Here is a 22,380-nt window from a genome sequence, read left to right as displayed (position 1 = left end):
TGGAATGACTGGGGCTGGAGCGGTAGTATAGCCGGTGGGAAGGGGTTGCTTTGCATGAGGCCAACCTGGGTTCAATTCCCTACATCCCATATGGTCCCCTGAAGCACCGCTAGCAGTAACCCCTGAGTATTGCCAGGTATGACCCAAAAAGCAAAAAAAAAAAAATGTATATAGTATGGAACAACTATATTGGGAGGAATATAACTGAGCTTCAGGAGAAAAAAAGAAGAAAAAACAGCTAAGCGTACATGGTGTGAAATCAATAGAATATACCTAAAACACAAGCCAAGAAATAGGAATGTACTCTTCTTACTTAGCATTTAGTTGAAGCATTTAGAAGAATAAGCCTGACAAGGTAGAGTCCCAGGAGACAGAGCTGGGGACTGCAGCTCTCCTCCAAGCTCCATCCCAGGCACTCCATAGCCCCTGAGCTCAGCCCTGCTGGGGAGGTCCTGGGGGTCCCCAGTCCTGCCAACAGGAGCATCGCTGTATCACCAGGTCTAGAAACAAACCATCAGTATCACCAGGAAAGGACCCCAAGATCCCAGACCCCTCTGGGGATGTCCCTGAAGATAAAAAGATAAATTTTTAAAAGATGAAAATAGGGGCCGTTTATTTTATCAATCTCTGCTCTTTGATTTGGAGCTTATTGTTACAACGTGTTTTCTACTGGTTTGTTTTCTACTATTTCATGTGTTTCTAATTATAATTTTATATATAAAGAATACACACACACACACACACACGCCTGGCAAGCTCCCCATGGCATATTCGATATGCCAAATACAGTAACAATAACGAGTCTCATTCCCCTGACCCTGAAAGAGCCTCCAATACGGCACTGTTGGGAAGGACGAGTAAGGAGAGGCAGCTAAAATCTCAGGGCTGGGACGAATGGAGCTGTTACTGGCACCCACTTGAGTAAATCAATGAACAATGGGATGACAGTGATACAGTGATGTGTGTGTGTATATGTGTAGCTATAATGTACAGCTATAATTGACTTTATCTGTATATCACATATTTTGGTCTATGATGATTTATATATTGTCATACTTAGGGCTTCCTGATTTCCAGATGTCCTATTAAGATGTTACTTAATAAATAGTATTTTAACATCCTAGATAAGAAAAAGAAAGAAAGAAAGAAAGAAAGAAAGGAAAGAAGAAAGAAAGAAAGAAAGAAAGAAAGAAAGAAAGAAAGAAAGAAAGAAAGAAAAAGAAAATAAGGGCTGGAATATATAATAAAACAGCAGATAGGGATTTGCCTTCCACATACCTGACCCAGGTTCGATCCTTGGCATTCCACATGGTTCATTGAACACCACCTAAAGTAATCCCTGAGCATAGTGCCAGGAGTAAGCCCTGAGCACCAGTGGATGTGGAAAAAAAAAAGTGAAAATTTCGGCCTGTGGAAATATCAAAGTGGTGAAGGAGGAGGAGGATCCTGCAAACTACTTTCTTTGGGACTGCAGAGATTGTGCAGTGGGTTGGGTGTTTGCTTTGCATGTGACCAACCTGGGTTCAATCCCTGGCATCCCATATGGTCTCCTGAGCCTGCCAGGAGTGATCCCCTGAGTGCTGAGCCAGCAGGACCAAGCCCTGAGCATCATTGACTGTGGCCCACTCTCCCGAAAAAGAAATTTGTAGACCTACTAGTATATAGGTGCACCTATATACTTTGTCTAAAACTCAAAACCAAATGTAGTAATAATCCCCCACACACGGTCATGCATTTCCACAAAGGGGATCAACAGCCCGCCCCTGGAGCAGAGGATTGCTGGGTTCCACAGAGAGCAGCCCTGCAATGCTCTCATCCATGTGACGTGCCCTGTGGGTCACCCTCTGTTCTAGTGTGCCCAGACAGTTCGACTTTATACCCTGTGTGCAGGATAAGGGCTGGAGCGATAGCAAGGCAGGCAGGGCATTTGCCTTGCATGCAGCCAACATGGCCGACGCGAGTTCGATTCCTCCGCCCCTCTTGGAGAGCCTGGCTAGCTACTGAGAGTATCTCGCCCACATGGCAAAGCCTGACAAGCTACCCGTGACGTATTCAATATGCCAAACACAGTAACAACAAAGTCCCACAATTTGTTGTGAGACGTTACTGGGCATGCTCGAGCAAATCGATAAACAACGGGAGGACCGTGACCGTGACCGTGACTGTGCAGGATAACCATTAAGTTACCTTCGTTTACTCATAGCCTGATACTCTCTCATGCCCCCAATTCATATATACTAGGAGTCTCCCTCTCATAAGTCTTGGCTTCCTGTGTGGGGGTAGGTAAGGGGGGGAACAACAGGACGACAAACACCCTTCATGTTTCTACTCTTTATGTTTACCTGAACTAAACACTGTGTCATTATCACACTGTCTGTGTGGCCTCATTTGAGCAATCCTCTCACTACATTTACAGGGCATGAGTCCCTCTTGGCAGGGATCATGATGTCTCTATGTCTGATTTTCCAACAATAAACACAACTTTCTACATTTGATTTGGAGGGAGCACACCCAGCTGTGCTCAGGGCTTACTCCTGGCTCTGTGCTCAGGCAGTCCTTGGGGAACCAAATGAGATGCAGGGAATCAAACCCAGGACTGGCCTCTTGCAAGGTACTGCCTTAGCCTTATAATCTCTTCAGATCATTTTTTGGGGGGTGTGGGGAATTACTGACAGTGCTCAGGGGCCACACTCGGTCCTCAGGGATCACACCTGGCTCTATGTTCAGGAACCATGCCTAGTCATGCAGGGATGGGAGTTGGGGGGAGGGGGGATCGTATGCAATGCCAAGATCTGGAGCAGGATCACAGCCGCAATTGCATGCTAGGTCAACACCTACATCTCTGAACTGTCTCTGTCCTCCATACAATTCTTAATGAAAATCTAATCTTATTATCTAACATTGAATAGTACACGTAGTTATATTCTTGAAAGTCATTACTCAGGTCACTTACTGGGAACTTAATTCTGATATTACTACTCTCACTCTAAAAAGATGTTCCTATCATAATTCCATTTCTGTATTTAAACCAAAAAGTGAAAATTTGTGACTACAAAATTTTAGGTGAGTTTGATATCTGTATTGCTATATATATATATTTAAACATATGACCTTATCATCTGTTGAAACTAATTCAGCAAAGATGTATTCATTCATTACCATAGCTTACATATAGATGAATCTAGCAAGCAGGGAGCAATTAGATGATTTCAATTTAATAATTAAAGAGACTAGTTTCTTTTCAATGATTTTCCTTTAAACTGAATTAATAACTTTATCTTACCCTGTTTCAATTGAGAATGAACTTATAAAGAAATTAGACCAAAATAACTGAAAGCATATGTTAAAAAAATCTCCATTTTCAACCTCTCACCAAAATTCCACACATGTCAAATTGTTTTTTTTTCTGCAAGCTAGCATACTTTCCAAATGGAGTATGTCAAAAACAGAATTTTAATTTCAACTCTTACCCCCAACTGCTCATCTCCAACTCTTGCCCACCTCAGTACACATTAATATAGCAGCACAGACCATCACAAAATGTGCTTAACTTCTATTTCCCTCATGCTCTCAACATCTAGTGTGGATATATTTAGTGGTCCAGTTGGTGGAGAGAATGTCACATTGGTGGTTGAATTGGTTTTGGAACACTGCATGTCTGAGACAGTGTCTAATGCAGAACTCTGTAAATCACAGTGTTTAAATGAAAATAAATAAAAAGATGTTTCAAGAAGAATGTTACTTCCTTAACATTAAGATAAAGGTAGATTTTTCTCTCTTCTCCTTTTTTCGACCGTATTGAATTAATCATATCATTAACTCAATGAATGTCATGTTCAAGAAAACAATCATGCATCTCTAAGTCTTTGGTCTGAATACATATTCTATACTAAGTAAATTCCCATATTCTAACTGTTACATATTGGATAAACCATCAAGGTCTGGTAGATGTTTCTATTTAATAAAATAAAAGTAATCTACGAAACTTGAAAACCAACTTGTAATAAAAGTTGGAAGATTAAGTGAAAGGTAGAAATCAGCAGCACTGTCAAAACCTAAGGATCAAGAAACATTTTTTGAAATACATTTAAAAAGACTTTTTAAAATTACATGTATACAGATTAAGGGCGGGGAGAGAGGACAAAGACAGGCAAACTGAATTCTCTCATGTCCTAGAGGAAAGCCAAAACTTTTATAATGGATACAATCATCCAAAAAAATTTCACAAATTATTTAAAATTCGACTTAGGTGGTTGAAACTAACCACAAGTGTGTGGGGAGCTGAGGATAGGTAAGACAGAGAAGAGACCAGTATGACAGTAATAGCCGGGAATGATCACACTGGACAAGATCTGAAGGTTAAATGTAGGTAAAAGGATATTTTTGATAAGCTTTTAGTATCAATATTGAAAACCACAATGTCCAAAAGGAGAGACAGAGAGACAGAGAGACAGAGACAGAGAGAAAGACAGAGAGACAGAGATTAGGAGACAGAAAGAGAGAAAACAGTGAGACAGAGACAGAGAGAAAGAGAGACAAAGAGAGAGGAAAGGGAGAGAAGAAAGAGACAGACAGATAGACAGACAGACAGACATAGAGGTAGGCAGGGGCTGGGGGGGGTAGTGATGGGAGGGAACCTGGGGACACTGGTGCTGGGAAATGTACACTGGTGGAGGGATGAGTGGTGGAATAGTGTATGACTGAAATCCAATCATGAACAGCTTTCTAAGGGTCTATCTCACAGTGATTCAACTAAAAAATAAAAGTTTTTTAAAAATAAAAATATTAGGGGCTGGAGCAATAGCACAGCAGGTAGGGCATTTGCCTTGCATGCAGCTGACCTAGGTTCGATTCCCAGCAACCAATATGGTCCCCCGAGCACCGCCAGGAGTAATTCCTGAGTACATGAACCAGGAGTAACTCCTGTGCACCGCCGTGTGTGACCCAAAAAGAAAAAATAAATAAATAAATAATTAAAAATAGAAAGATTCAATATAGGCTCCAGAAAAGTAACCACAAGTGTCAAAAAGTAGTTACTGTCAATAAGTGGGAATGAAAAAGAATGTAGCAAGCCTTACTTCATTAAGTATCCTTGCCAATGTTTGAATTTTTATTATAGTTTAAACTGCTGGCATAATAAATACCAACTAAAAATAAATATATTAATAAAAGTAAAGCGAATAATTATATCCAATTTTATTTTGTTAGGTTTTTCACAATTTATCTGAACATAATTTTATCAAGAGACACCAATTTTTGTTTCATTGTTGGTCAGTAATGTGAATAATACAAACACTGATCTAGGCTATTCTAGTACTGTTTTATTTTTAATCCACTATATAAGTACAAAGACTGGATAATTGCTGCCTGGTAAAAATATGTTTATGCCAGGGAATGTATTTAATGAAACAATTCTATAAAAAGGCTCCTTCACTCCTAGAATCAAAAAAAAAAAAGAATAAAAAAACCCTCATAGTGATTCACTGTAATTTATCTCCTCGAAGTGTGGAGGGCCTATCCACCCCTCCCAAAGGAGACACTGCAGTTTTGAACACAGTAAATACTTTCATTATCCTAATGCAAACTCTTGCCCTACTTCAATGCTTATAAACACGATGCTATTTTTACCTTGAATAATGCATGGCTTGGTGGGCTGCAATTTTAAAATAGAAGTCTCCTGTGTGCTGCTTCTCATTGGTGTGCCCACTGGCCTCAATCCAGTGTCCTATTGGAAGACAATAAACACCATCCACCAAGTTGTTTTCATCATAAGTACAGCAGCGATCATGGTGAGGCCCATTACCTAGAACAAAAACAAAGCCAAAAAATGACAAACTGCAATCAAATCCATGCTTTGCTTAAAAAAAAGAAGTAATTGGTGTGAAATTAATAAGGAAAAGTAGAAGGGAAAACAGTAGAATTTTGTTATTCTGTCATTTTTTGAACCTATGCTTTATTGAGGAAACAGAGTTTTATAAAAAGCTATTTACGAACGTCACAGAATTCTGGGGTCCTTTGACTACATGAGTATTTTCTAGAATTTCCACCAAGAAATTCCTCTAATGCAGTAGTTTTCAATCACCCACTGAACCATAGACAAATGCTCACTTCATCGAAAGGTTGAAAACCATTGGCCTTATAAAAACACCGAAGAACACATGCCCTCAGAGCATGCTGTGAATTATTTTATAGATTGATCGGTTGTTGGCATTAACAGAAGTTAACATCATTGCATCGTGCACTTTTCTCTTTCTGGACATGACTAGTATCAGTGATAACGTTGTTAAGCATCAGCCCAAACATTAAAAATAAATGTTTAAAAAGGAATACATTAATAATAAAATGAATGTAAATCTGTGGCTAGTATTGTTTTCAGAAGGGAGAAAGAAAGTCTCATAGAGATTAACTAATTTGACCGTGGTCACAGACCCAGTAAACAGGAGTAAACTGATACTCTTCCCCTCCCTGCAACCCCACCCCCTACCCTGGCCCCCCAGGCAGCTGTGATACTTGACTACTTCACAAGAACCAAGATACACAACTCTCTTTCCAGACAGTGGAGAAAAAAAAGGCTGAGATGGAAGGTCACTATAAAAACTAGTTGCAGGGGCTGGAGCAATAGCACAGCGGGTAGGGCATTTGCCTTGCACACAGCAGACCCAGGTTCGATTCCCAGCATCCCATATGGTCCCCAAGCACTGCTAGGAGTAATTCCTGCAAGGAGTAACTCCTGTGCATTGCTGGGTGTGACCCAAAGAAGCAAAAAAAAAAACCCTAGTTGCTTACTTCATAATTCTGCCCAGTCCCAGTAATCATCCTTTATTTCTATGGAAATTATCATTAAATTCATGTCATTTTACTTAGTCCTTCTTATGAGATGAATCATTTAAAATCACTTCTTACCTTCAACTGGGCTGGAGCGATAGCACAGCGGGTAGGGCGTTCGCCTTACAAGCGGCCAACATGGCCGACCCGAGTTCGATTCCTCCGCCCCTCTCGGAGAGCCCGGCAAGCTACCGAGAGTATTCGATATGCCAGACACAGTAACAACAAAGTCTCCAATGGAGACGTTACTGGGCCCGCTCGAGCAAATCGACGATCAATGGGAGGGCCTTTACCTTACCTTTACCTTACCTTCAACTACCTAATCTCCAAGTGTTATCATAATAATTAAAAAAAAAAATAATAGGGATGTCACATCTGCTAAGGATATAACAATCTGTCTCGCTTGTTTCTGGCCGTAACAAAATATTTCTTAAAAGTTATTTGGCATAAAATATTTTTTAAAAATCCCAAAATAACTGATGATATAACTTCTTCTCTCCAATAAAAGGTATTGATAAAAAACCAACTATTTGTCTTTGGTTCTCTTACTGAATCATTATTGATCTTCCTAGATTATATAAATTTTTTCTCAGGGGCTACAAAGTACTACACCAACTTCTCTACTACCTATTAATTGAATGCATGAAACCCCAATTTATTAGCAAGCCAAGTTCTCAAAACAAACCCCACAGAAATAACTTCACAAATGAGCCATTTTGGCTAAGTAGTGACAAAGTGAGGCAGCAACTTTGTGGCAGTGATAGCAGGAGAACTGGTATCTAGATCAGAACTAGGCATTGTTGGTTATCCATTAGCATTGATTCAAAATAAATAGGCCACTCACTGAGGCAAGTTAGGAAAGTTAAGATACAGTGAACTAATGTAAAGGAGTAAGAGTCCTACCTTCTTGTACTTCAGTTAGAGTCAAAGAAGAAACACCAGAATTTTTTTTAACCAAAACTGAAGGATTACTTATAACAGATCTATAAAATTGAAAGTTCAGACCAAGTGGTTTATCTTTCGTAATATCAAAGTTTTAAAACTGTATCAGGAGGGGCTGGAGCAATAGCACAGTGGGTAGGCCGTTTGCCTTGCACGCGGCCAACCCAGGTTCGATTCCCAGCACCCCATATGGTCCCCTGAGCACCGCCAGGAGTGATTCCTGAGTGCAGAGTCAAGAGTAACCCCTGTGCATTGCCGGATATGACCCAATAAGCAAAAAATAAATATGTAAAATAAAATAAAGCTGTATCAGGAAAGTCATAAGTATTTGGATAGTTTCTTCTCTACTTAAAATTACAGTCCTAATTATTATCAATATGTAATTTTTGTCTGTAATTTTTGGAGTTTAACTACTTTACAGATTTTATTTCTTAGCACATGAACATAAATTCTGAACAGAACATATTAATCTCTCATTTTGCTATTAATTCACTCGAAACAAATCTCTTTCATGCCCCATCTGTTACAACTGCAGAAGCTATTGGTGATAAAGTTGTACAAACATAGTATAATCATTACAAACTCCCTAGCATTTTGATATTCTGTTTCAATGACAGAAATGAAACAAACCACAAAAAAAAAAGTTCTTTTTGCTCAACCAGCTGCCTGTTCCAAAGACCTAAGATACTGTCCAGATGGAAAATGTTGAACCCCTACAACAAGCAAAGGTAGGGAAAGAGTCTGGCATTAAGAGGAGATCGCTGAGCAATCTGTCCTGAACCCTGCTGATAAGAACAGAGAGAAGGGGCACAACATGAGGAGAAGGAAATGTGTGACAGATAAAGAGAAGAAAGAGATCATCCAGTCACAAACTATGTAAAGCCAAATGGATAATCAAAACACCAGCCCACGAGCAATAGCACAGCAGGTAGGGCATTGCCTTGCACGCAGCCAACATGGCTGACCTGAGTTCGATTCCTCCGCCCCTCTCGGAGAGCCCAGCAAGCTACCGAGTGTCTCACCTGCCACTAAAGCCTGGCAAGCTACCCGTGATGTATTCGATATGCCACACACAGTAACAAGTCTCACAATGTTACTGAGCCCGCTGAGCAAAGGGAGGACAGTGACAGTGACAGCCCACGAGCCCACTACAGAACAGGTCAGGCAAGAGTTTTCAAATTTAATTTTCAGTGATTTTCCCTTCTGTAACATTTAGATTTACTCCTCCCACCCAACCATAAACATAACCAAACACACTTATATAAATTATTTATGTTGAAAGAAGACTGTCCACTAATGAAAATTTATTTTTAAACCTGAACAACAAACCGACTTTGACTTGCTATAGGACATAAGCAAAGCCACAAAAGGTCTGTCTACTAAGGAGAGCAAAAGCAGAAAAACAGAAAAGCATGACCTCGGCGATTAAAATTGCTACTACACACACATCTTAGAGAGTCTCATATTCCACCATCTACAGAAAAGAGACTCAAAATGTCATTAAAACATCAATCATTAGGAGGAAAATCTCAGTTCAAATCGAATTCCACTGAGGGCAATTACAAATTCCAAACACAAAATAGAAGTAGTCTGACTAATATAAATGAAGAAACCAATGACTGCCCGCAGGTATTATGAAAGTTCTATTCAAACTGAGATAGACTGGGGAAGGTAGACAATAAAATCCAGTTCCTACCTGTACCTATTTTGCCTTTAAAAATAGGGGGGGTTGGGGCTGGAGCGATAGCACAGCGGGTAGGGCATTTGCCTTGCATACAAGCAATGTGGCCGACACAGGTTCGATTCCCAGCATCCCATATGGTCTCCCAAGCACCGCCAGGAGTGATTCCTGAGTGCATGAGCCAGGAGTAACCCCTGAGCATCTCTGGGTGTGACCCCAAAAAGCAAAAAAAATAGGGGGGTTCACATAGTTGACTGCTAATGCTTTTGATCTCTGACACCATAATTACCAAAAAAGTCTGCTATGCTTAGAGTTAAAGCTGAAATAATGCCTAGGAAAAATACAATACGGAAATAACACAATAAATTCAGGGAAAAACTCCATTGGATTTTTTTGGGTGTTTTGGGGGGGTTTTTTGTTTGTTTTTTTGTTTTTTTGCTTTTTGGGTCACACCAGGTAACACACAGGGGCTACTCCTGGCTCATGTACTAAGGAATTGTTCCTGCTGGTGCTCGGAGAACCATATGGGATGCTGGGAATCAAACCTGGGTCGGCCACGTGCAAGGCAAACGCCCTACACACTGTGCTATTGCTTCAGCCCCAAAACTCCATGGGTTTTAAATTAAAATAATAATAACTACAAAGACAAAGAATTGGACCTCTTAGCAATAATGGAAACAGGAACTGGATTTAGAAATAATATATATTGTTTTGCAATAATATATATATATAATCTTTAAGGAGACTAGAGCTTTACAGTACCAGAAAATATCAAGACAGATGATTATGAATCAAACACTGGCTAAGTACATATATGCATACATGTATATAGTGTCTATGGGTGATTATCTTTCAAGGAAGTAAACTATTACAGGGGCCGAAGCGATAGTACAGGGGTAGGGTGTTTGCCTTGCATGCAGCCGATCTGGGTTCAATCTCCAGCATCCCTTATGGACCCCCAAGCACTGCCAGGAATGATTCCTGAGCACAGAGCCAGGAGTAATCCCTGAGCATCACTGGGTGTGATCCAAAAAGGAAAAAAAAGAAGAAAACTATTACAGGCACTTGCTAATTTTATAGTAAAGAAAAAGCTGAAATGTAAAATACATTATTATTCCTCTATACATCTGATATTATACAAAGTCATCTATCCCTTTTAACCAAAAATGAGCCACTCAGCTGACGGCAACAACTGGATAGATTTACAAGCCGGTGCTTTCACACCTTTGTTTGGTACATATTTGGTATAGCCTCACTTGTTCTCACAAATAATCAGATCTAGGACCATTCATATATGCTTCAAAGACAAGATAATCAAAAAGAGTCCTTCAATCAGTTGTCCAGTAAGTGGATGAGATATGTTGGTCCCTTCAAAGGTAAGCTGAAGATATGAAGGAAAGGGAACAGCAGTAATGACCAATAAAACAGCCCTGGATATTCTCTGCCAAGTCTCCAGAAAGAATCTTCTTGGTAAAACTCCCAGATGAGGGGCTGAAGCGATAGTGCAGATAGGGCATTTGCCTTGCACGCAGGCAACCCAAGTTCGATGCCCAGCATGCCATATAGTCGCCCAAATACCGCCAGGAGTAATTTCAAAGCTAAGAATAACCCCTGAACATCACCAGGTGTGACCCAAAAAGAAAAAAAAAACCTCCCTTATTAGCCTTGAACTAAGAACTAAGAACTGTTTTTTTAAGACATACATCTCTAGTATTTGTTTTTTTTAGTGCAGTACCCTAGTTATAGAGAATTAATATTTATGCTTTAGTCCTAAATGTTATACCAGCTAAGAAAGAATTAACACATACCGCACCACACAGAATACATTAGAAGGGAAAAATCCAAGACAAATCCAAGACTAGAGAAAGATATTAGAGAAAGATTAATGAAATGGAAGCACGGGTCAAGGCAGAATATACTTTTGGTCCCGGTCCTCCCATTGTTCATCGATTTGCTCGAGCGGGCCCAGTAACGTCTCCATCATGAGACTTGTTGTTACTGTGTTTGGCATATCGAATACATCATGGGTAGCTTGCCAGGCTCCGCCGTGTGAGCGAAATACTCTCGGTAGCTTGCCGGGCTCTCCGAGAGGGGTGGAGGAATCAAACCCGGCTCGGCCGGGCTGGCTGCATGCTAGGCAAACGCCCTACCACTGATGTGTGAAAAATAAAATTCAAGCTACAGTCTTGAAAGACTTCCCAATACCTTAATAGGTCATTGTGTTGATCCCATTATATCCCTCCCCCTAAAAAAAATTATATGGGGAAAGTTCTAATGCCTCCTAATAACTATCTGGAGATAGAGGCTGCAGGGAGGTTATTAAGGTTAAATGAAATTCTAATGATGAGCCCGTAATTCACAGGACTAGCACCCTTAAGAGAAGGGGAAGAGAGCAGGCAGGCACCAGGAAAGATGTGAGGATGTGTGCTGAGAAGACACACACCACCAAGCCGGGAAGAGTCCTCACAAAGCGACATCTGCCAACTCCTCTAGCTTCAACCTAAGAAAAGTCTTGTCTATCATTTAAGCCACACAGTCTACGGTAATGTGGTACAGCTGCTTGGGCTGAGTAATCTCCTTATATGTATGTATAAAATATTCTAGAGTTTAATCCCACAAAAGACATTATTGAATTGTTCTATATCCAGTCTGCAGATAAAGTGACGTAGAACATTTTAAAGCATCATTTCCACAGTGAATGGCCCACAGCTGAAGAAACAAAAGAAATGCAAAACAATTAACAAATGAAACCAAGCTAAATGATAGCAAAATGAAACTTTATAGGAGATACTGATACATGAACATTCAAGGATTGCGAATCGGTTCACTTCCAATACCAAGTCCAATGCACTGGAAGGATGTGTTGAGATGCATTTTAAAAAGCAATTAACTCACTAGGAAACAAAACTGTGATAGATCTGTGGTGTGTACTCAGATGTACAAGATGAAAATTGGAGACAGTGGTATCAGTGTGAGACAGAATTATGGAAAGTGTTTGTGATAGAAGAAATGGGTCTCAAGCTGTGATTGACAGCAAGCTATACTTCAGATGCGTAACAAAGAACACAACAATGTGTGAATGACTGCAATTCAAAGCAGAAATGACATAATAAGAATAAATATATTTCAGTTAATAGAGTGACAACATAATTTAGACTCAAAAGGAGGTCCTTATTACTTACCAAATTCTAAAGCAAGGACTTTAAAACAGATGTACTTCATGACTTAGAAAAGCAGATAATAAAAGCAGCTCTTCTCCATTACTTAAGAAGTTATATTATTTAAGAGTTACAGCAGTCATTCATGATGATATATACATCTCAAACTTGGAAGTATTTCAAAGATGGAAGATTCTCTTTAACAATGGCATTATCAGAGAATTATACTTCCACTTAAAACTAAATGCAGTGACAAGTGTCTCCTTATATAATATTTATAGAGAATCTGAGTCTTATATTGTTCTTCATAGATCTGGCTCAAAGTCACAAGGCTGAATTATTAATAACTCATTCAATATAATGACAACCTAAGTGAAATCAAAAGATGTGACCACCTAATTTAAAGTGATCAAAACCTGACGTCAGACCAATAGTACAGTGGGTAAGATTTTTGCTCTGCATGTGGGTTTGATCTCTGGCAGCCCATATGGTCCCCTCCCCCAAGCACCACCAGGAGTAATTCCTTAGTGCAGAGCCAGGAGTAACTCCTGAGCATTGCCGCGTATGGCCAAAAATAACAAAAATAAAGTGATCAAAACTACTGGTAGCTAAATATGTCATGAGTCAATGGGTGAAACAAGGAGACAAGAATATTTTGAATGTTTTATTCCTGTGCAGTTGGATATATTTGCTAGGTACTAAATGTAATGTTCAGTGTTAATGCAAAAATCTCTATTCATGTATTTCATAGGTTCTATATAATTGCTTTTTAACATATTAATGCTGATTTTTTTCTATTGTTGTTTAAACAAATTTTAAAGTAGTATTTAGACTTTTGTTGTTACATTATCAGGTCATACTTTTCTCTTCACATTATTTCCAGAATTGATGAGACACTCCATTCTATATTTTTGTTCTAAATTTTTGAATCATTTCTATTAAAATCCTATAGTTTATAATTACATTAATAACGATTTCTTGTGAACATAATTTCAACACCACACAGATCACCAATGTACCCAGCTCCCTCCCACCATGGACCCTAGAACCAAACCTTCTTACTCACCCCAATGCAACCGTGTGGATCAGTTCCCATTACCTTGTCTATGGACTTTGTCGCTACCTCACTGTGTAACTTTAAGTCACGGATGAAAGTAGATGATATCATATTAAGGGAAGTCTATTCTGCTTTTCACTGAAAACAAATTCTAATCATCACTTGATCACTTGAAATCCCATTACTCATCGATTTGCTCGAGCGGGTGCCAGTAACATCTCCATTCGTCCCTGTAGTGTGCTAGTGTAGCCCAATCGGTGTCTGCTCACTCCAGGAACATGAAGAGCCTCAAACCAATTTTTCAGGGTCTTGATGAAGAAGTCCGTCCATCTCATAGGTAGGCAGCCACTCGATCTTTTGACATCCCGTGGAATCCAGTTGGTAATGACTCTAGTCCAGCGTTCTTCTCCAAATCGCATTACGTGTCCAGTCCATCTGATTTTCGATGCCTTGGCAAATGAGACAGCATCCCTGATTCTCAACCGTCAACAGAGGTCAGAATTTTGGATTCTTTCTCTCATTTGAGTGAAGTGTGATACTCCAAGCATAGCTCTTTTGATTCTTCTTTGGGAGACCCAAATAGTGTTCTCATCCTGTTTTCATAGGGCCCAGATCTCTGAGGCGTATGTTAGTGCAGTAAGAACAGTAAAATCGAAGAAATGTGCCTGGGGCCGGAGGTTGTTGGTCCTCTTAGCTATTTCTTCGATGCTCCTGAAAGCATTCCAAGCTGCTCTCTTCCTCCTGCGCAACTCAGGTGCCAGGTTATTTTTCATGTTCTGTTCTTGACCTAGGTATACATAACTGCTGCATTCGGAGATGTTCATTGCATTGAGAGCAAAGGGAATGTCAGGAACGAGTCCATTTCTCATAAACGCTGTCTTCATGAGATTCAGCTGCAGTCCAACTTCTCCATACTCATGGTCGAAGTCGGCCAGCATTTGTGCTACTTGGCTAATGTTTGGTGTTACCAGAACGATGTCATCAGCAAAGTGGAGGTGGTGTAGTTGCCGACCATCTATCTTCACTCCCATTCCTTTCCATTTCAGTCATCGCACGATGTTCGAGGGTGGCACTGAAGAGTTTTAGTGAAAAGGTATCGCCCTGCCCAACCTCTCTCTTGACAAGGATGACCACTTCCTTGTAGAATGGTGAGATCCTGGTAGTGAATCCTTAATACAGCTCACGGAGGATCTTGATGTATTGAGCTTGAATGCCCTGATTGGCTAGGGCTTCTATGACTGCTTCCGTCTCAACAGAATCAAACGCCTTCTTTAAATCAATGAACATTAGAGCGGCATCTTGAACTCCTGAGAATTCTAATCATACTATTTAAAAATAGATAAGCACACTGAAGAGATAGTACAGAGGGTGTGAAGCTTGCCATGCAACTGACTGACCTGAATTCAACCCTGCATGGTCCCCCATATCACCCTCCCCAGAAGGTTGCCAGGAACGATCCCTAAGCACAAAGTCAAGAGTAAGCCTCTGGGCATCACCAAGGTTTGGGGGGAAAAAAAAAGAAAAACAAAATGATAAAGCATCTACCTGGCATAAGAATCTCCCTATAAAGCAAAAGCTTCCATTATATTTCAATACTTGACGTGACAAGTCTTAAAGAGCCCACAACAACAACAAAAGGTTCCGACGTTACCTATAATCATGTCTTTAAGTCAAAGATGGTGAAGAAGAAGGCAATATTAAGAGTCTCCAAAATTTAAAGCACAAAATAATCATATTTATCCTAGAAACTTTGAAGAACATTGAGAATTATTTTATACTTAAGCCCATCCAGGGCCAATAGCCCAGCAGACAAGTACCATAGCAGTTTCAAATAGGCATGAAATCTCTCTTCAAGTAAAAATTTTAGAATGACCTCTTCCCATGAACTGATCAAGTTCTGATATGTATCCCATCTCTGGTGGGGTCACGCTTTGGTTTTCTCCATGAAAAATAACTATTTTTCAATATTCCTGAAAACAGCTCATAGAAACAAAATTAGGCTCAGTTCCAGTTACTTGGAAAGACACCAGAACTACCCAGCCAAGCGAAGCAAAAGAGAAAGGTCAAATGTTATGGCTGGGGGAAGAGAAGAGGGGGCACACCCAGCATTTTTTTTTTTTGCTTTCTTTTTTTTTTTTTATTCCTGGCTCTGCACTCAGGAATTACTCCTGAGTACAGTGCTCAGGGGACCATATGGGATGCCGGGATCAAACCCAGACTGGCCACATGCATGGCAAATGCCCAACCCCTGCTGTACTATCACTCCAGACCTCAAATGTAATTTTCAAGAAACAACAAATTTTGGGGTTTTTTTTTTTTTTGCTTTTTTGGTCACACCCGGCAATGCACAGGAGTTGCTTCTGGTTCATGCACTCAGGAATTACTCCTGGCAGTGCTCAGGGGACCACATGGGATGCTGGGAATCGAACCTAGGTCGGCTGCATGCAAGGCAAACGCCCGACCTGCTGTGCTGTTGCTCCAGCCCCAACAACTATTTTTTTGACTGATAAGAGCAGACTTTTAAACCTTTACAGTAAAATATTAAAGATTATAAAAATTAATGAAAGTTCATTAGAGATATTTTTCTCAAAATTGACCAGAATTGGGCTAAGAGGGACAGTTCGGAGAGCTGAATGCACGCTCTGCATGTAGGAAACCTGGATTTAGGCCCCAGCACAGAAGCAGGGGCAGGGCTGGAGTGATAGCACAGCGGGTAGGGCATCTGCTATGCAGATGGCTGACCCAGGTTCAATTCCCAGCATCCTGTATGGTCCCCTGAACACCCTCGGGACTTATTCCTGAGTGCAGGGCCAGGAGTGACCCCTGACTATCACTGGGTGTGACCTAAAAAGCAAAAAATTAATTAAATTTAATTTAATTCATTTAATTAAAATAAAAACAGAAGAAGCAGGAGCTGTTCCTGAGCTCTACTGGATATGGCCCAATATTTTTTAAATGTGCCATACTCATGAACTACACATCGAAACAAAATGACTGAAGGATTGTGTTTTTCTTAGGATTATATCCTCATATCCTAATATAAGCAACAGAAAAGCTAACCGTTAGTCACCTGACTAGCCTAGGCCACACATGACAAGATGTTAGGGGCAAGATCAGAGCTTCTTTTTTCTCAATACAGAAGTATTGTAAAGCTGAAATAATACCCCAACGTTTTCTTGTATGGTAAAAAGATCCTCTTCCACCCGTTCCTCCTCTCCTTCTCTTTTCCATTCTTCTGTTCCCACCTACAGTCAACCATCTTTGATACCTGCATGTTCCTACTGTTCTTTAACTGTATGTTCATGAAATTCTGAACTCTGTTAAAAGATAATGATGTTATTTCTTCAGCCTATTGTGTACGTTATATATTATCTTTCTACTCTAAAGCATATAGAATGAGTCCTTTTACACATATACCCTTCTACTGGACTGGAGCAATAGCACAGCAGGTAGGGTGTTGGCCTTGCATACAGCCAACATGGCCGATCCGACTTCGATTCCTCCACCCCTCTCAGAGAGCCCGGCAAGCTACCGAGAGTATCTCGCCCGCATGGCAAAGCCTGGCAAGCTCCCCATGGCGTATTCCATATGGCAAACACAGTAACAAGTCTCACAATGTTACTGGGCCCGCTTGAGCAAATCGATGAACAATGGGAGGACAGTGACAGTGACAGTGACCCTTCTACTAGTCCATTCTCCTAACTATGTTAGAGTTTGTTACATCATAAGACACTCCCTACCCATTTTCCATAATTACCATGCCATATTTGATGGGGTTCAGACAGTAGGCAACAAATCATAGAGGGAAATACATATATGTATATATGTATATATACATATATATGTATATATGCGCCTCTCAGAGAGTCTAGCACTAAGCTATCGAGAGTATCCCACCCACACGGCAGAGTCTGGCAAGCTCCCCATGGCGTATTCAATATGCCAAAAACAGTAACAATAATGGGTCTCATTCCCCTAACCCTGAAAGAGCCCCCAATATGGCAGCATTGGGAAAGACAAGTAAGGTGAGGTTGCTAAATCTCAGGGCTCAGACGAATGGAGACTTCACTGGCACCTGTTTCAGTAAATCAATGAACAATGGGGTCACAGTGATACAGTGATACAGAATTTGCTATAAACAATTCATTAAGACGATCAAGTGTATATGGTTCTCTACTGAGTCAAGTACAATCGTTTCCTTACACTGGATTTCCCCCTTATTTTATTTTTGCAGGTTTCCTAGAGTTACTAATTGCCTTAGGTCTTTTATTATTTTTACTCACTTCCAAATGCCTTCTAAACATCCGTTTGCCATCCTTCACACATTGACTCTCTTGTCATTTTTGTCATCTGCCTTCAGAGCTAACTTCTAAGTCTTAGTACTCAGGATAAGGCTGAAAGCCTGACCTCCTTTCGTAAGAAAAATGAAAACTTTCATGGGAGTCTTGACCAAAACGTTTCTCAGTAGCCATAAGTGGGTGATGTGGACATCCTTAGGCCAATGGCTAGCCAAAAGGGATGAGACTTTCATCACTGGTTAGAATAATCATAATTCGTCCCACTGCTACCAAAACAAATTGGGATTCTGTTAGTTAAACCAAATGAGGAGAAATGAAAGGTAATTAATCCACTGCTGGCGCTTGAGATGGGCTGGAAGATATCATTTTCCAGTGGATTATTTTGGAAAATAAGCCATATTTCTTTAATTATCATATGATGCAACCTGGTTTTATTCACCCCCCCCAAAAAATGTATTACATCTTTAATTGTGAATTATTTTCACTTAAAAGACAATAAAATTTAAAACATTTTAATATACTTGAAAAAAATTGAAAGTCAGCCACCCCAAAAAAGAAAGAATTCAATCATATTTTTAGTTCTTGATTACACTTGCTTATACAACCTCATTGCCATAACAGAATCTTTTCTTTCTATTTTTACTTTTAAATTTCCTCAATTTCTTCTCTTCCAGTTTTCCTGTAATCTCTGCCAGCCATCACCTCTGGGCACTGTTATCTTTCCTCTAACCTTCCCTGTCTTCCCAGCACTCTCTCCTTTGCTTATTCGCTTCGTTCTTTAGTGCACTGCAATGTGGAAATGCCTTCAACACTGCACTGAGAAAACTTGAAACAGTCATCTCCTAACTGCCAGGTTCATTTTCATTTTTCTTTACCTGCAGCATGATTAATGACAAGTGACCACACTGTCAAAACTCTTCTCTGCTGGGCCCACAATACTCTCCCAGGAGCCAGTACATGACAGCAGTTAAGTGTATGGGCTCAAGATCCATACCGAACGGAACTCTATTCCAAGGTAACACTACTTACAGTTGAGAAAGAGGAAAGAGAAAATCATTTGAGCAATTAGAGTCTCCACTTCCTCATTTGTGGAAAAAGGACCACAGTACTATCGATCTCATGGGGTGGTTGTGAAGAAATTCAAAGATATAATTCTTCAACTCATTAAAGAATTTTTAACAAGGGTCCTACAACAGCTGGTGTTCAACAATAACTCAATACTTCTGGGGCTGGAGTAGTAATACAGCAATAAGGGAGTTTGCCTTACATTACTGCCCACTCAGGTTTGATCCCTGATACCCAATATAGTCCTCCAATTTCATCAGGTGTGATCCCTGAGCGCAGAGTCTGGAGTAATCCTGACCACAGCCAAGTGTAGCCCCAAACCAAATAACAACAACAACAACAATAATAATAACAACAACAACAATAGCTCTTAAACACCATTCTCTTGCATCTTTTCCAGTCTATTAGTACTATACAATGACTTGCAAAACAGTAACTGCAAAAAGGAGCTCAAATTGTTTTAATAGCTATTTACTTGTCTGAAGGCAGTAACGGCAACTCCATAAGGCTTGCATGTTTCAACAGTAAGATCACTGTCTTTTTTTCCCAGTTCACCTAGTTTACAAATTTTGATCAACCTCTAATCCAAATCATGTTCATTTCTTCCAAAAACCAAAACTAACTGAAGGTCCCAGATCTTCCTTCTTTAAACTGCTCTCAAAGCAAATTGTAAATGGTCCTTTCTATTCCCTATTTTTATAAAGTAACTCATTAATGTAAATACAAGACTTGGCCTTCATTAATTTCTTCTTCCTGATTTGTTCCTGTCTCTGTAGCTTAATATTCTGAACACTGCTTCTTCAAACAAAATAGCAACAATCTTTCCCAATTTTCTTTTCTCTGCCAAGTGGGCTTCCTGAATCACAAATCAAGAGTTAGCAAGGAAGGATCTAGAATAAAGGACTCCACAGGCCACCTGCACTCACCCCGGTGTTCGAACTTATTTATCAATCAGACCACATTAGTTTCTACAGTTCAACTTGCATTTAATCCACCTAGATTATATATTGTCCATCCAATCACCTTCTGATTTGTGTACAAAGAAATATAAAGTTTTCTAATCTATGTTGCAAATACGGATGATATTTGATAAAGTCAAGCATCTTAATCAATTTGAAACCTCCTTCAAAAAGATGAAATGATGACAAAATATCAGTCCTCTTTATTTGATCTGAGTCATGAGTCCCTTTAAGCATCAGTGGAAAGTCTTGGAGCACGTTCCTTCGAGATCTTTCTGTAATGCTTCTACACACAGTACATACAACTCATCATGATTCCTTATGTTAGAAGAGAGGAAAGGAAATTCATACTCTGTAAGATGGAAAAATTCCTTTAACATTATCATTTAGTCTTTTTGTTTTACTTTTTCTTCTTTTTCTCCCTGAAAATAGCATATTCAACACAAAACAAAATTTTCTATCAAATTTCCACCACTTAAAAATAAAGATTTATCTATTCACCTCATTTTAGAGAAAGCATTTGAACTAATTTCCCAAAGCAGCTACTTTCTCTCATATAACATATAATTATGGAAACTTAAAAATTATATTGACAGGCTCCTTACACATGAAAGCTAAAAATAAATTATATTACTAAAGAATGTTTATGGAGGATGGGGGGAATGGAGCAACAGTACTATGGGTAGGGTTCTGGCTTTGCAGGTGGTCAACCCGGGCATCCCATATGTTCCCCCAAGCACTGCCAGGGGTATTTCCTAGGTGCAGAGCCAGGAGTAATCCCTGAACATCACTGGGTGTGACCCAAAAAGCTAAAAATAATAAAATAAAAACAAAGAATTATTTTCTTCATGCTAGAAGACCATTCTAATAAATCTTAGACGTCACTTATATTGAAGTTTTAATATCAAGAGAAAGCAGTAAGGAGTATTCCCTTAAGTGTATACTGTTTAAGCATACCCTTTAATTTTATCTTTCTCGTTGAACTCATCTTGCATCATTCTCTAAGAAATTCTGCTCAAACTAAACTGAGATGATAAGGTATCTTCCAGACCTATGTTAGACCTACAAAGCATGATAAGGTACTTTTTTAGACCTATAATACATCAAAATAGTCAACATAACAATTGTATGATCTTATGATAAACAGGAAAAAACAAGCATCACTGATATCATCAATCAAAAACACATGAGATGAATGGGAAAAATACTGCTGAAGCGGTCACCAAAAATAGAACCAAAGGCAAGGCTTTTATCGATGATGCCTTACATAAAGTAATTTGCTCACATTTGAGTAAAATTAAACTTAAGAGTTTTCCCCAAATGAAACACAAGCTCTGGATAAATCGCAAACTCTGATGAAAACTATCCTCACACTCAATTTATTAGATATTTTTTAAATGAATGGTAACCATGAATTATTCTGGGAGCAAGGGAGTATATCAAATGGGAAAGGGGACAGGTACGGCTGGGAAAGAATGATGTGGCGATTAATTCTTTTCTGAGTTTACAGAGGAACTGAAAAATTACTGTCGTGTGCAAGTGAAACACTGCCACCTAGTGGAATTTCAAGAGAACGCAAATGTACGACTTTGAAGATTCCAAGAATTCATCATTTTCAATTGGGATAAGAGAGTTGCATAATTTTCCATGTATTTTCAATTATGCCTTCCTTTTTAAAAAATCCAGTGAGATTGACAACGAATGTATGAATCCATCTTTTTATTTTATTGGGGGCCAGGGGGCACCACCATGAGTAACCTCTGAGCACAGTGTGGCTAACTGCTCCCGCCCCACACACACGTACAATAGTAATGTTGGGAGGAAAAAAGGCCATCCTACGAAGTTTGTACTTATTCTACAAGAAACAAGAAACAACCAAGGAATTTTCATTCTTATGCAGGACATCTGCCCATGTGTATTTTAAGAAGAGGCACTAGTGTAGAGGAAGGGTTATCCAAAGCAGGGTCACAAAAGAATTGGACCATGGAATACTGCAGAAGTCCACGAAGGTACCAAAGGACCAAACTATAGCAAAGGATGAAAATGTTAAAATAGGGTGAAGATGTTAAAAAGAGATTATCAAGAGGTGCAAAAAGAAATGAAATATTTCTGGTTTTAGTTTTTTGGGAGGAAGGCAGGGCTTGGGCCACACAGCAAAACGCTCAGGAGACCATGCACTTAGTAACCTCTCTAGCCCCAAAATCAAACAGTTCAACTACGGAATCTCTTGAATAGTCTCCCAAACCAGATTGTCAAAGCACCTGGAATATTCATACCCTGGGATCAATCCCAAAACTATTAAGAATCCCTAAAGGCACTGCCTAGGAAATGTTTGTCATATTCCAGAAGCTCTTGATGCAAGCAGCCCAGTCTAAGAGGTCTGTCTTTCCACAAG

The 22,380-nt window shown here is 39.7% G+C and overlaps 1 protein-coding gene across 2 annotated transcripts in view; it reads right to left on the bottom strand.

Moving 5' to 3' along the window:
• The window catches only part of EPM2A (EPM2A glucan phosphatase, laforin), a 141,794-nt gene that overhangs the window by 78,262 nt on the left and 41,152 nt on the right, over positions 1-22,380 (bottom strand). For both annotated transcript variants that reach the window (XM_056126130.1, XM_056126129.1), the window contains exon 2: positions 5,629-5,803. In XM_056126130.1, coding sequence (XP_055982105.1) covers positions 5,629-5,642 — 14 coding nt within the window. In that variant the 5' untranslated portion in view covers positions 5,643-5,803. The remainder of the gene's footprint in view (positions 1-5,628; positions 5,804-22,380) is intronic.

Source organism: Sorex fumeus, unplaced genomic scaffold, assembly GCF_029834395.1.
Source record: "Sorex fumeus unplaced genomic scaffold, SorFum_2.1 ptg000061l, whole genome shotgun sequence".
Classification (NCBI taxonomy): domain Eukaryota; kingdom Metazoa; phylum Chordata; class Mammalia; order Eulipotyphla; family Soricidae; genus Sorex; species Sorex fumeus.
The sequence above is the reverse complement of the archived record's forward strand: the minus strand, read 5'-3'. Positions and strand labels throughout refer to the sequence as shown.